General features: G+C 40.6%; 1 protein-coding gene across 1 annotated transcript in view; it reads left to right on the plus strand.

Annotated features, from left to right (window-relative positions):
• LOC117510808 (solute carrier family 23 member 2-like) overlaps positions 1 to 16,531 on the plus strand; it is a 135,988-nt gene that overhangs the window by 45,888 nt on the left and 73,569 nt on the right. Inside the window, 1 exon segment of the mRNA XM_034170682.1 lies at positions 15,183 to 15,391. Coding sequence (XP_034026573.1) covers positions 15,183 to 15,391 — 209 coding nt within the window.

Genomic DNA, 16,531 nt, shown 5'->3' on the forward strand with positions numbered 1-16,531 from the left:
AGAAAAAAGCCACGGTTCCTGCAGCAAATTGAACTTTAAAAGGGTCATGTGCACGTCGATGTCATTGCATCACTTTAAGGCCCTGTTACACCCTCACTATTTAGCCTGGATATGCCGACCATATTAAAAACTCTGGAGCACGCTGTCGTAAGTCTAATAAATGAATGCAGCTGTCACACCTTGACGATTATCCAGCATATGCTGACATCCCCGTTTCCACCCAGTGGTTTGGGTCAGTACTGCATGGTGTGGTGCGCATCAGAAACAGTAATTTAATATTTTATTTTCATTTTTTATCTCGGACCATTTTCATTGTGTACAGAATGCTGATGAGTGGACTGGCTGTGGGAAACACTGCCGTGAATAAATGGAGTGCTGTCTCTTTAAATATTGAAAGCGCTGGCTGCTTCCTGATCAGCGGATCGGATCAGGTCACCACAGACCTGAATAATGAAGCACTGTGATGATTTAACCTTTTAAAGCATCAGTCGACCAGGATCAGTTGTTATCTGAATGAAGTGCTGTGTGATCTGTCGGCATGGTGACCAGCGACGGCACTTTAAATGTTTAAACGGCGCATTAATCATTTGTGATCACCCTGATCAATCAGGTCGTCTAATGATGACACCACAGCGATGACGCTTTTAAAGTTTAAATCATCACAGCGCTTCTGTGTGATCAGAGCGCGCGGCACCGGCATCCTCTGAGAAATGCACGTAGAGCAGAAAAACCACAGAGGGACTTGCTTTAAAATGCTGCATTTCCATCCATGAATTAAAGTATTTTCTGAGGTCGTTTTCAAAATTCAGGAGCTTTGTGTGGATGAATTGGACTGAAATGAACAGTTCAGTTCTGCATACGGAGGGCAGGTTTCAGCCAATCAGTGGCCAGCATTAATGGACAGATTTAGACTTATCAGTAAATTACAAGAAACGTCTGCCAACAATCGCATAACTTATCTACAACTTATGTCCTGCATGTGCGGAATGTACGAGTCGCACGCTGGTACTACTTAAAAATTTTCAACATGCCCAAGATTTTTTGAGGAGCTTAGCTTATTAGGGGTACATCCTAATCAGCCTGTTTCAACATGCTCTTAGCTTATAAAAAAAACTTATTAGACTTATGCCAGCATTTTTTAATACGGTTGGCATACGCTGGCAAAATCGTCAAGTTGTGACAGGGCCTTTAGGATTTTAAGGTACCACTCCACAGGAAACTTAGAAAAAGGAGTGACTCAACCAAATGTGATCTTATTAATGCACACAATGCCCAACACTTATTTCGGGCAGGCGTTTGTTTATTTATTTATTTTTCACACGACGTTTTGACCCAGTCATTAAATGAGGCAGATCCCATTTCAAGTTCAGGTGTATAATCAAGGCCATACTTAAGTATGGCCATACTTGTGTGTGTGTGTGTGTGTGTGTGTGTGTGTGTGTGTGTGTACACACACACACGAGGTCTGTTAGAAAAGTATCCGACCTTTTTATTTTTCAAAAACCATATGGATTTGAATCACGTGTGATTGCGTCAGCCAAGCTTGAACCTTCGTGCGCATGCGTGAGTTTTTTTTCACGCCTGTCAGTTGCGTCAATCGCCAGTGAGCAGTGGTCCACCCCTCTCGTCGGATTTTTATTGCGAATAAATGTCTGAATGATTTGGAGCTTTGCTGCATCAATTTTTTCCAGAAACTGTGAGACCTCCAGGTGGTAACCATTTGGAAAATTCAAATGGCTTTGAGGGATGATTTTATGGGGATTACACAGATTAAGGAGTGCTCCAGCCGGTTTAAAGACCGCCCACAGCTGCTGAGAGCGCACCGCGAGAGAGACGTGGACATCAGTACTTTTTCGGCACATTCCACTGTTACAGGAGTTTTTTTTCATGGAAAGAAAAGCGGACGGATGCGAAACCGTGCCGCTCATGGCGCGGCACAAAACCACCTCTGTGTTGGTCTCACAGGACTGCTTTGAGATGGCTTTCAGATGGCTGTCGGTGGGTTTTCAAGTCGTGTGACTAACCGAGAAATTGTGGATGAGCCTGGACATGCCAGAACATGTCCTGTGAGGCTTCATCACGGCATTGCTTTGCGCCATGCGGCTCCACCGCGACGCGCGGAATTCCTCCGCGCGTCTGTCTCAATGTGCCAAAAAAGTGCTGATGGCCACGTCTTCCGCAATTCCTGTGCTAGTCAGAGGACGTCCCTGATAAAACACAGCTTCCAGTTTGGAAATGAATGGCACATTCCACTGTTACAGGAGTTTTTGTCATGGAAAGAGGAGCGGAGGAATTCCGTGTGTCGCGGCGGTGCCGCATGGCGCAAAGCAACGCCGTGATGACGCCTCACAGGACATGTCTGGCATGTCCAGGCTCATCCACAATTTCTCGGTTAGTCACACGACTGAAAACCCACCGACAGCCGTCTGAAAGCCGTCCTGTGAGACCAACACGGAGGTGGTTTTGTGCCGCGCCATGAGCGGCACGGTGGTGCATCCGTCCGCTTTTCTTTCCATGAAAAAGAAACTGTAACAGTGGAATGTGCCGAAAAAGTACTGATGTCCATGTCTCCTGACATTTTTGTGTAAGACGACGTCCCGGATCAACAAAGCCTTCACGTTGGAAATGATCTGGTTGTTTCAGTGGGGTTTGAGCCTGTCAATCGGCGCTCGGAGCGCGGCGCACTCTCAGCAGCTGTGGGCGGTCTTTAAACCGGCTGGAGCACTCCTTAATCTGTGTAATCCCCATAAAATCGTCCCTGAAAGCCACCTGAATTTTCTGAATGGTGTCCACCTGGAGGTCTCTCACAGTTTCTGGAAAAAATTGATGCAGCAAAGCTCCAAATCGTTCAGACATTCATAAGCAATAAAAATCCGATGAGAGGGGTGGACCACTGCTCACACAAAGCCTGCTCACAGGCGAATGACGCAACTGACAGGCGTGAAAAAACTCACGCATGCGCACGAAGGTTCAAGCTTGGCTGATGCAATCACACGTGATTCAAATCCATATGGTTTTTGAAAAAAATAAAAAGCTCGGATGCTTTTCTAACAGACCTCGTGTGTGTGTGTGTGTGTGTGTATATGTATGTATATACGTGTGTGTGTGTGTGTGTGTATATGTATATGTGTATATATATATATATATATATATATATATATATATATATATATATATATATATATACTCAACAAAAATATAAACGCAACACTTTTGGTTTTGCTCCCATTTTGTATGAGATGAACTCAAAGATCTAAAACTTTTTCCACATACACAATATCACCATTTCCCTCAAATATTGTTCACAAACCAGTCTAAATCTGTGATAGTGAGCACTTCTCCTTTGCTGAGATAATCCATCCCACCTCACAGGTGTGCCATATCAAGATGCTGATTAGACACCATGATTAGTGCACAGGTGTGCCTTAGACTGCCCACAATAAAAGGCCACTCTGAAAGGTGCAGTTTTGTTTTATTGGGGGGGGGGGATACCAGTCAGTATCTGGTGTGACCACCATTTGCCTCATGCAGTGCAACACATCTCCTTCGCATGGAGTTGATCAGGTTGTCAATTGTGGCCTGTGGAATGTTGGTCCACTCCTCTTCAATGGCTGTGTGAAGTTGCGACGACGAACTGGAGTCAGGTCGAGACCCCGATGAGGACGACGAGCATGCAGATGAGCTTCCCTGAGACGGTTTCTGACAGTTTGTGCAGAAATTCTTTGGTTATGCAAACCGATTGTTTCAGCAGCTGTCCGAGTGGCTGGTCTCAGACGATCTTGGAGGTGAACATGCTGGATGTGGAGGTCCTGGGCTGGTGTGGTTACACGTGGTCTGCGGTTGTGAGGCTGGTTGGATGTACTGCCAAATTCTCTGAAACGCCTTTGGAGACGGCTTATGGTAGAGAAATGAACATTCAATACACGAGCAACAGCTCTGGTTGACATTCCTGCTGTCAGCATGCCAATTGCACGCTCCCTCAAATCTTGCGACATCTGTGGCATTGTGCTGTGTGATAAAACTGCACCTTTCAGAGTGGCCTTTTATTGTGGGTAGTCTAAGGCACACCTGTGCACTAATCATGGTGTCTAATCAGCATCTTGATATGGTACACCTGTGAGGTGGGGTGGATTATCTCAGCAAAGGAGAAGTGCTCACTATCACAGATTTAGACTGGTTTGTGAACAATATTTGAGGGAAATGGTGATATTGTGTATGTGGAAAAAGTTTTAGATCTTTGAGTTCATCTCATACAAAATGGGAGCAAAACCAAAAGTGTTGCATTTATATTTTTGTTGAGTGTATATATATACAACCCCTGGCAAAAATTATGGAATCACCGGCCTCGGAGGATGTTCATTCTGTTGTTTAATTTTGTAGAAAAAAAGCAGATCACAGACATGACACAAAACTAAAGTCATTTCAAATGGCAACTTTCTGGCTTTAAGAAACACTATAAGAAATCAAGAAAAAAGATTGTGGCAGTCAGTAACAATTACTTTTTTAGACCAAGCAGAGGAAAAAAATATGGACTCACTCAATTCTGAGGAATAAATTATGGAATCACCCTGTAAATTTCCACCCCCAAAACTAACACCTGCATCAAATCACATCTGCTCGTTGACATTAACCCTATGTCATGAAATTGACCCTATGTGTCTTTTTGCAAGGAATGTTTTCACAGTTTTTGCTCTATGGCAAGATGCATTATCTTCTTGAAAAATGATTTCATCATCCTTAAACATCAGAAAAGTGTCCAAAATATCAACGTAAACTTGTGCATTTATTGATGATGTAATGACAGCCATCTCCCCAGTGCCTTTACATGACATGCAGCCCCATATCATCAATGACTGTGGAAATTTACATGTTGTCTTCAGGCAGTCATCTTTATAAATCTCATTGGAACGGCACCAAACAAAAGTTCCAGCATCACCTTGCCCAATGCAGATTCGAGATTCATCACTGAATATGACTTTCATCCACAGTCCACGATTGCTTTTCTTTAGCCCATTGTAACCTTGTTTTTTTCTGTTTAGGTGTTAATGATGGCTTTCGTTTAGCTTTTCTGTATGTAAATCCCATTTCCTTTAGGCGGTTTCTTACAGTTCGGTCACAGACGTTGACTCCAGTTTCCTCCCATTCGTTCCTCATTGTTTTGTTGTGCATTTTCGATTTTTGAGACACATTGCTTTAAGTTTTCTGTCTTGACGCTTTGATGTCTTCCTTGGTCTACCAGTATGTTTGCCTTTAACAACCTTCCCATGTTGTTTGTATTTGGTCCAGAGTTTAGACACAGCTGACTGTGAACAACCAACATCTTTTGCAACATTGTGTGATGATTTACCCTCTTTTAAGAGTTTGATAATCCTCTCCTTTGTTTCAACTGACATCTCTTGTGTTGGAGCCATGATTCAGGTCAGTCCACTTGGTGCAACAGCTCTCCAAGGTGTGATCACTCCTTTTTAGATGCAGACTAACAAGCAGATGTGATTTGATGCAGGTGTTAGTTTTGGGGATGAAAATTTACAGGGTGATTCCATAATTTATTCCTCAGAATTGAGTGAGTCCATATTTTTTTCCTCTGCTTGGTCTAAAAAAGTAACCATTACTGACTGCCACAATCTTTTTTTCTTCATTTCTTATAGTGTTTCTTAAAGCCAGAAAGGTGCCATTTGAAATGACTTTAGTTTTGTGTCATGTCTGTGATCTGCTTTTTTTTCTACAGAATTAAACAACTGAATAAACATCCTCCGAGGCCGGTGATTCCATAATTATTGCCAGGGGTTGTATATGTATGTGTATGTACATGTATGTGTGTGTTTTATAAGTATAACGGATTTTGATTATAATGAATAAAAATTCACTGGTCCACCTAATTCCATTCATTATATGTGTTTTACTGTTTACATCTAAGAGCATTAAGTTTTAACATATGATCTGGGTGCAATCTGGGGCATTGCAACTGATGGTGCAGGCAGCTACTGGGCAGACTTAATAGGCACTGGAAGCACAGATCGAGTGGTGAGCAGTATTGCTCAGTGCCAGTATTGCTCAGTGCCGCTCACTATGGGCAGATCCTTGATGTACTTTGTGCTTAGTACAGAAAAGCACAGAACTAATAAATTCTGTTTGAGGTGACAGTATCTCGGCTGCTGAAACAACAGTCAGTCCAGTGCAGTATGTTAACACCCAGGTTTCAAATGTGCAACATATAAATGCAGTCACAACCTGTTGAATTTCCTTTTGATCTAGATAAATCTCATTGTGTGTGCAGACCTTAACCTATTTGCATATTCAACACCCATTATTTTGTGCACTCAGGTAGATGCGCCACATTGCATATTTGATGACTTCTTCTTCTTCGTCTTTCGGCTGTTCCCGTTAGAGGTCACCACAGCAGATTAATCGTTTCCATCTCACCCTGTCCTCTGTATCTTCCTCTGTCACACCAACCACCTGCATGTCCTCCCTCAGCACATCCATAAACCTCCTCTTTGGCCTCCCTCTTCTCCTCCTGCCTGGTGGCTCCATCCTCAGCATCCTTCTCCCTATATACCCTGGGTCCCTCCTCTGCACATGTCCAAACCATCTCAATCTCGCCTCTCTGACATTGTCTCCAAACCGTCCCACCTGAGCTGTCCCTCTGATATGTTCATTCCTAATCTTGTCCATTCTTGTCACTCCCAAAGAGAATCTCAACATCTTCAGCTCTGCCACCTCCAGCTCTGCCTCCTGTCTTTTTGTTAGTGTCACCGTCTCAACACCGAGACAACATAGCTGGTCTCACTACTGTCTTGTAAACTTTCCTCTTCACTCTTGCTGGTATTCTTCGGTCACAAATCACTCCTGCCACCCTTCTCCACCCACTCCACCCTGCCTGCACTCTCTTCTTCACCTCTCTACCACAGTCTCCATTGGGTGATTCTCACGAAATCCAGATTTAAAAGGACTCCAACTTCAAAATTTTCAAAAGACATTTGAAGACAAATTTCCAGTTAAGCATCTAAGATTAATGTCTGAACTTACTAAAAACATTATTTGACATTGTTTTGGGAATTTTGTATAAAATTACAGGTATTTTAGATATTGAGTGCAGAGAAAAATATCATTACCGCAACATCAAATCACATCAAATATATTGTTACATACTTTTATTTTTGGTTATTTTTAAAGTGGGTTATTGTCAAGATGTATATATGCCTCAGGAGAGATTACTTTGTTATATTTCTAAATTTACTGGAATAGTAGGCCAATTCATTTATTTACTCCTTTTGTGCTTTGCCCATATATCAGGCAAAACACAGAAATGGCGGGCAGACGAGGTGACAGAAAGCGGTTCCGGAATTATGTCCCTAATGTAGTACCAGACCCTTTCTCCTGGAAATCTTATGCTTGGGACAAAGAACCAGTTTTCCCCAGCACAGCTCATGGTGTCAACTTCATACTGGCCATCAGTGACTTGTTTTTAATAAGTAAAACAAAAACATTTTTAAGAGTGGCTTGATTAGAACTGAACTGACTAAGCAAGTCTAACAAGAATTAAGATGTATTTTTCCATTGATATAGAAATCTTGAAAAGAAATTCACCTGTGTAACTATACCAGGGAACAACTCTGCATCATATTCAACTCGGAGCCACTGTCCAACCTCTATGGTAGCCTCGGCAAAGATTTTTTTGTGAGAATGTCCTAAAAGTGAAATTAACTTATTTATTAACTTATCAAACTTATTTATTTATTGTAATATTTAACTTAACTTATCAACCTTTGACTTACTCAATGTATTTTCATGGTTCTTGCAACTGCTTTAATTTGTGGAGGAACCAGTTCAATGCTCTCCTTAATTTTTTCCTCTGACACCTTGTAGAGAGTCACAGATGAATTATTTTGTAGTTGGTCAAATAGAGAATCAGCATCTGGAATGCTAGTTTCATGAGTTTCATATCTGCCAAGTTTTTTAAGACCCCACGAATGCCGTCTGGTGCACCTATTCCATGTTATCCACTGAAACCCATGCATGAACGGCATAGTGTAGGCCAGATAGAACCAAGTCTTGTTTCTATAATGAGGTTGGGCCATCTGATATAATGTAATATAATATATATTCAATTCCTGATACTACGTTGCATGTAATGCCAGTGCTACATAAAAAGGGAACACTAGTGACCACTGCTGGAGAGTTTGTAAAAACTATATATACGAGGGCTGTCCATAAAGTATAGGTCCTTTTTATTTTTTTCAAAAACTATATGGATTTCATTCATATGTCTTTACGTCAGTCATGCTTGAACCCTCGTGCGCATGCGTGAGTTTTTCCATGCCTGTCAGTGACATCATTCGCCTGTGAGCACTCCTTGTGGGAGGAGTCGTCCAGCCCCTCGTCGGAATTCCTTTGTCTGAGAAGTTGCTGAGAGACTGGCGCTTTGTTTGATCAAATTTTTTTCTAAACCTGTGAGACACATCGAAGTGGACATGGTTCGAAAAATTAAGCTGGTTTTCAGTGAAAATTTTAACGGCTGATGAGAGATTTTGAGGTGATACTGTCGCTTTAAGGACTTCCCACGGTGCGAGATGTCGCTCAGCGCTCTCAGGCGGCGTCATCAGCCTGTTTCAAGCTGAAAACCTCCACATTTCAGGCTCTATTGATCCAGGATGTCGTGAGAGAACAGAAGTTTCAGAAGAAGTCGGTTTCAGCATTTTATCCGGATATTCCACTGTTAAAGCAGATTTTTTTAATGAAAGATGTGCAGACGGGTCCGCGCGTCGGGACGCAGCCGACGCGGTGCGGTGGCACAGGAAAAACACCTCCGTGTTGATAACCATTTGTAAAATCCAGGCGGCTTTTGATGGCTTTCAGTGGAGTGAGTATATGAGAAATTGTTTAACAGCTGGACATGTTCCATCTTGTCCTTAAGGCTTCCAACAGAGGTGTTTTTCCTGTGGCGGAGCGTCGCGGCGGCTGCGAGCCGACGCGCGGACCCGTCCGCACGTCTTTCATTAAAAAAAATCTCCTTTAAGTATAGCAAATATTGCATCTGTAGTGCTCTTTCTCGGCATGAAACCATATTGCTGCTCACCGATCACCTGTTTTCTTAGCCTACCTTCTACTACTCTTTCCCCTAACTTCATGCTATGGCTGATCAACTTTATGCTTCTGTAGTTACTGCAGCTCTGCACATCACCGTTGTTCTTGAAAATAGGAACCAGCACACTTCGTCTCCACTCCTCAGGCATCCTCTCACTTTCCAAGATTTTATTAAACAATCTGGTTAGAAACTCTACTGCCATCTCTCCTAGACATTTCCATGCCTCCACTGGAATGTCATCTGGACCAACTGCCTTTCCACTCTTCATCCTCTTCATAGCAGCCCTCACTTCTTCCTTGCTAATCTCTTGTACCTCCTGATTTACTCTCACCACATCATCCGGCCTTTTCGCTCACTCATTTTCTTTATTCATCAGCTCTTCAAAATATTCCCTCCACCTTCTCAGCACACACTCCTCACTCGTCAGCACATTACCATCTGCATCTTTTACCACCCTAACCTGCTGCACATCCTTTCCAACTCTGTCCCTTTGTCTGGCTAATCGGTACAAGATGACGAATGTGTTAAGTGGGCAATGCATTGAAAAGATGCAGTTCTCAGTGTGCACTATTCCCAAATCGGTATGTCATTTATTTTTGTTTGTTTTTGCAGGAGCTGCGGTGTTTACACCCTTTTATACACAAACATTTAATATGTCAGGCCCAGACGTCTTCAGAAGTCAATTTCCACATTCTCCAGCTTTTAGCTTTCTTAGAACGATGACTAGATGAGGCATTCAGTTTATTTATTAATTTCAGTCTATTGTTTAAAAACAATAGACTTAAAAAGTTTGTGTGTTTGTGAAAGTAATTGTTACAAAGAACTTCACTTTTCAACTTGTACCACACAGTATATACGTTCATTTATTCATTTCTATACCCGCTTATTCCAGCCAAGGGTCATGGGGGGTGCTGGAGTCTGTTTCAACAGACATAGGGTGAGAGGCAAGGTACAGTGAGACGGAACAGGTTTGATCATGGCTGTATATTTTGATTATTATATTTTGTGAAAGTTATTATTGAGTCTCTGTCTGTCGTGCCCCACATGCCTCTTTCTTGAAGCTAGCAATGATGCTGGTGTTGTACTGCTTGCTTCTTTGTGCTCTCTGTACTTAGTTGTTGTCTTTTGGCTACCCCCATATTGTGTTCAGGGTCACCCCAACAGATACAGTAGATGTTTGCATTGGGACTTGGATGCCCTTCCTGACGCAGCTCCAGTTTTACCTGGAGAAGCCCATCCCGAGGGGTATTCCAGCAGATGTGATTAAGCCAAATCCCCACTTATTTTGACAAGTTGTAACTTTCTAAGCAAGAGTTCCATTCTAGCATTCTCACTAACGTCAAGTCTCGCTGAGTTACTTCAGTGACTTATACTTCTGAACTAGTCTGGACCTGGTTTCATAGAGCAGTCTAATCGTGTTTAGTTGAATAAACTCACTTAGTTGACTAGTTTGTTGACATTAGTAGTTGCACAAAGCGCTTAGTCGGCTGAGGTTTCACGTTACCCGACTAAACTTTTTAGCCTGGTACAGAGGAGGCTAATCTCATTTTAGTCTGAGACTTCATTGTCTTATCTCAAAAAATGCAGCTACCATGTACCACCACTTGATGGAACACTGAAAAACCCCCCCATCGCTCATATTCCTTCAAAAGGAGAGCTTCCTTTGCTTTTGGCCGTGGTTGCAGCAGATGACTGTCATGATGTGTTTGTGACAGTTCAAACAAAACTGTCACGCATGGAGCCATCTCTCGGCAATGGCATGCACGAGGCCGTTATGCCTGTGAAAACGGTCAACTAAGGCAAAACAGCTAATCTACAAGTTTAGCCAGCGATGTGAAACGGTGATTAGATGGATAATGTTGGGTGACTAAATGTAGTCCACTAAGAAAGTTTAGTAGACTGAAAGATTAGGTTGCTTTATGAAACCGGGCCCTGGTCGCTACCAGGCTAATTGTCAGGCTTAGCCTGGGTTGCCGCTTAACCGTACCTGTCAACTCTGGGGAAATATCAGAGAGGGAGATCTTTTTTTTTTTTTTTTTTTTTTTTTTGTACATAAACGTGCAACCCACCCTTAAGCCCTGTAGAGTGCTGTGCATTTTTTTTCCTTTCTTATTAATTAATATTTATTCATTTATTTATTGGACAGTATGTAAAATAGTAAAAAAAAAACAAACAAACAAAAAAGTCCAGTAGAGCTAAGTGCCACTCTTTGCAGCTTTGAGTTCATCTTTTGTAGGTTTGAGCTCACTGGCCTTGTAATCTGAGTTGAGTTTGAAACAAAATCAGAATCAAATTTATTTCCAAGTAAGTTTGCACATACAAGGAATTTGATCTGAGGTTATTGGAGCAGTAAGAAAAGAAACAATTCTATAAGTAAGAGTCAAATACACAATCATATTCACTGTTAAATAAATAAAATGGAATGCCAATGCACACGTTGAAACGTGAACAGTTACTGGCCACCACTTCAAGCTGGTCCAGTGCAATGCATTCTGGGTAAAATGTACTGATAAATAAATGTGTTATTCTGCAGATTGCAATGCTTTATGCTACTGCTGTGGTGAACATGTTGAATTTTTGTAGCTCTTGTTAAAATTATGTCTGTAGGTGATTTTAATGTTTAAATTATGAAACATGACACCATAAGTGAATGGTTGTGTTGTATTATGAACTTCAAAATTCTGAGCTTCATGCTGTTGGAGTGTAGTGATGTTGGAACAGTCCCAGAAATTTCTTCTACTTGTTTACAAAAAGCTGACAACTTAATAATTGACTTTTTTTTTCTGGAGTCTTGACATATCACTCCATTAAAAGTTTTTTTTTTTTTTTTTTTTTTTTTTATATGGAGTGATGCATAGCTTAAAGTTGTTCAAATTAATGTATCATTCCATAATTTTTTATAATTTGTTTTATGGAGTGATACCTTGTGCATTTCAACCTTCAAACTAACGTATCACTCCATTAAGAAAGCACTAAGTTATTTAAACTAATGTATATTATATTTTATGGAGTGATACGTTAGTTTGAAGGTTGAAATGCACAACAAGTCAAACTCCACAAAAAGAAGATAATGTCATAATTTAATTTTTTATTTTTATTTTTTATTTTCTTCTGAGCATGCAGGAGAAATTTCTGGGATCACTCCAGCATGCCCTTTGTGCTGTTGGTACGCTCCAACATCACAAAGCTCAGCATTTTGAAGTTAATAATACAACCCAACCACTCACTTATGGAGTCAAGTTGTTTCATAATTTAGACATCAAAAACACCTACGGACATAATTTTAACAAGATCTACGAATCTTCATGTTAACCACAGCAGTAGCATAAAGCATTGCAATCTGCAGAATAACACATTTATTTATCAGTACATTTTACCCAGAATGCATTGCATTGGTATGTTAATTATACGCTTTTAGTCAATGCCAGCCTTTCTCTCTGAGTTTTATTGCTGCCGTGTTACCTCTTTTCCTTATTAGATGTTTAAATTCTTCTTAGGTCTCCATTATGAGTGCCTGCTCTGAGGCAGTGAACATTGCTGCTCGCGCTTTACATTTTGTCACTGTGAATCCAGTTGATCTGTCTTCGACCTCATGGGCTGCCTATGAATGGTGTGCACATGCAGTTAGTCTGAGTGGCTGAACCCGTCTTGACATAGTTGGATTGTGTGAACGTGGCTCGACCTTTATGGAACCACTTTAGCATCATCTCATTTGTTAGGTTTATTCAAGTCAGGTGTTTCACATTAAGCACCACTCTTCTGAGCTTGCTTCATGGAATGTGCCCCTGGTCTTCCTAAGAGACTTCCCATCCAAGTTGTGACAAATAAATAATAAGAATAAAATAGATTGGTCAGTGGTGGTGGCCAAACGGTTAAGTGTGCTTGTTTTCAGTGTAGAAGGTTCCTGGTTCAAAACCCACCCATTGCCATTCTCTATGTAACATGGAGTTGCATCAGGAAGGGCATCTGACAAAAAAAAAAAAAACCTTTGCGAAATCAACATGCATTTCCACCTCTGTTCTGCTGTGGTGACCCAAAGTGAAAACGAGAGCAGCTGGAGGGGCTGAACTTGGTTATTAAAAAAAAAAAAACTGGGTGTGGCTGGTTAGATCTTACTTTATTTTGTCCTTTACACAACACTGAGGTTTTTGGAGGTTCTATTTTTTTCATAGCTCAGATTCACTTAATTTGAGACATTTACCGTCATTATTGAAATTAAGCTGTTGAGCTATGTAGCTTTGCCTGTTAAAGGAGCAGAAATGGCACAGATTAGTACTTGTTTTATCCCAACGGGGGTTTGATACAGATATAGGATGAAGTTTCAGTTCTGCTTGGACAAACAAGTTGCGATTCCTGTTAATCAGCCCCAGAGCACCACCATACTTCACTTTTGCAGTTGTTTTTATTTTCCTCTCTTGTAAAACATATTTTGACTCTCCTCGCCCCAATTACTTCTCTAGCACCATGTTTTTCTCCATCTCTTCTGGCTTGTGCACAAGTATCTCATGCGTAAGATGCCAGCAATATGGATTAAACTAAGTATAGCAATTGTTCAACCTAAGACATTTTGTCTTTGAGCAAGTTTATGGATTATTTTATTTTTTCCATTATCAGCTTCATTTCTTAAAATTGCTTAGGTAGGTTTGTCAGCCAGCCAAAGTATAATCACACACCAAAAAAAAAAAAAACTGTATAAAAATGCTATATGGAGAAAAAATGATTTTATAATTTCTCATGTCGTTATAATTCATATGCATGTAATTTGAGATATTTACTTGGTAATCTTGTAAAAATGATGTGTAGCTTTGCAGGCATGGTACAAATTTAGTCCTCTTTTTACCTCAGATGGTTTGATGCCACACATAATGAGTACTGGAGTCCCCACTCTGAATGCTGCCTACTAAATGTTAACGTCCCTTCATGGGCAGCAACATGACATTTCCTATTCGGGCAAAATATTGACCTGGATGTTAATGTATTTTCAATGCAGATATGCGACTGAACAGACTTGGAAAAAATCTTGCAAAACACATGTTAAAATGTGGTTCTGACCTGGATATTGAGCCAGTAAAATTAATTTACATTAAATTATGTAAGCTAACTATTTAACTTAACACACATTCCCAAATATTAGTGTTGAAAGTTACACAGATCTGATCCATTCCAGCTGCAATAAAGCAGCTGCTGAGCTGAGATGTTTTGCTGCACGACTCATCAATCCATTACTGTATAGAGGTGTGCGCATCTCTGTGTGAGGCTGTGAGTAGCACATTGCGGGTCATTATAATCTTTAAGCAGCGGCTCGGTTATTTAAGTCACAAAATTAAAAAAAAAGTCGGTCTTGTCGAACAATTTTAATCACTAATGACAAGTATTTTAACTAGACATTGGTCTAGCAGGCCATAATATCAACTAGACATAAGAGTTAATGGTCCATGTCCTCAGACAGGCATAGCAGGCAACATGCGCCTGTTTATCGACCAAATGTCACGAACAAAGTGACAAGAATAACCAAAACCACTTACTTATGAAAGGAAATGTTTCCCTTCTTTCTCCATTTGTGGCATTGCCAACATGCACAGCTTTCCGGCATTTTCCACATATTTCTTGACAAGACTAATTGAGCGTCTGTACACGCTGCCTACTGACTTTCCCAGATCCAAAATAGCGACCGCGCCTCCTTGCTGGGACACGACTCAGTGCGACTGCGGACTGTAGTTGTTGTTGTTGTTGTTGTTGTTGCTGTTGTTACTATTGTTGACATCTGTGGATGCCAAAAATAGGACTCATCCTCACCTCTGACAAACAATTTGAACCCCTTTATTACTTCTCTTTGATTACCCACAGTATAGATTAAATGAAGTGTCAACAGCTAAGGGTTTTTTCTTTTTTCAGTCTTTCTTAAAATTGAGTAGCTTCTTCAGCCACCACACATATGGGGAAAAAACAAGGAAACCCCTGACCTAAACAACATTTGTAATTACTAGAAAGTGCCTCCTGGCAAACTCATGTCAGTAATCACACCTTCACAATTAATTTAGGTTTTGAGTGTAGATCAAGATGTGAATCTGCTCATTTTTCTCTCTCTCAGCAGATGATGAAGCCCTGGACAATGTAATCAGACTGAAGGATCCAGCAGTATTCACACCAAAGCAAGACTGGGACAGGACGCAAAAAGAGGAGGAGATCAAAGACACAAGGATGGGTGTAGGAAAAAATACCTCCAAGTCATTGGACAGTAGTACTGAAAGAGGGAAATATGAAGACGAGAGCCAACATGTTGCAGATTTCTTTCCTATTTCGGTAAATTTTCACACACACACACACACACAGCTTTGGCATGTTTAAAATGGATGAAAGGATGGCAGATTTATTTTTGCTGTCGCACTTAAGTCGAACTCCCAAGGAAAAAAATAATCTTGGTCACCCAAGAAATTCCAAGGAAAAGGACTTTTTTTCCATCAGAATGTTTTCAGAAGCTGTTAGAGACTGGCACCTGGAAACCATTCGAAAAATTTATCTGGCTTTTGGTGAAAATTTTACAGAGAATAAGGTCTGTTAGTACAGCATTATAGACATGTAAACAGATTGAGCAAACACCTTGAAACCAAATACGATGGAGGAATCTTATACAGATGAAGACAAAATTATTAGCTCCCCTATGAAATTTAATGTTCAAAACTTTGTGCTTCTTCTTAAGAGGAAGGAGTTTTCAACACCTCATTTCTAAACATCCTAGTTTTATTTATTTTACTTGGCACACAAACTTTTTTTTCCCACAAAAACTACCACGGTCAAAATTAAACTTTTGTTGAACCATGGCACAAACCGCTGTTGTGCAATGATGTGCTTTGACTGTATGCTCAAAGATTAAAGAATTTAAAACAGGGTTATCTTTCAATGTACACACAGTATAAAACTTCTGTAAGGGTTTGACCTGTCATTTGAGAAAGTATCTAAAGAAGTCAGTTTAGACTTTAGAAAAAAGAATTGACATTCAAAAAGCAGGAGATGGATATGCAGATATAACAAATATAACTCGTTTGAGCATCTGATTCTTCGCTCCACTCAGGATATTACGCATTGCCAAGGTCAGAAGAATAAAAATCAGCCGTATTACTTTGTCACTGTATATAGGCCTCCTGGCCCATATTCTGAATTCTTAGATGAATTTGGTGCGTTCATTTCTAACTTGTCAATGAGAGCAGATAACGTTCTGATCATTGGTGACTTTAACGAACGTTCATATAAATAAGCCTTCTGATCCCCTCTGCAAATCATTTATGGAAATTGTTGATGCATTAGGATTTTGGCAATACATTCGGGATTCGACGCACATTAGTGGAAATACCCTGGATCTGGTTCTCGCACTTGGTATTGCTGTCACAAATATTGACATCATGCCTCTTACATCAGTGGTCTCTGATCACTCACTTAAGTTTA

The sequence above is a fragment of the Thalassophryne amazonica genome, chromosome 5 (genome assembly GCF_902500255.1).
Source record: "Thalassophryne amazonica chromosome 5, fThaAma1.1, whole genome shotgun sequence".
NCBI lineage: Eukaryota > Metazoa > Chordata > Actinopteri > Batrachoidiformes > Batrachoididae > Thalassophryne > Thalassophryne amazonica.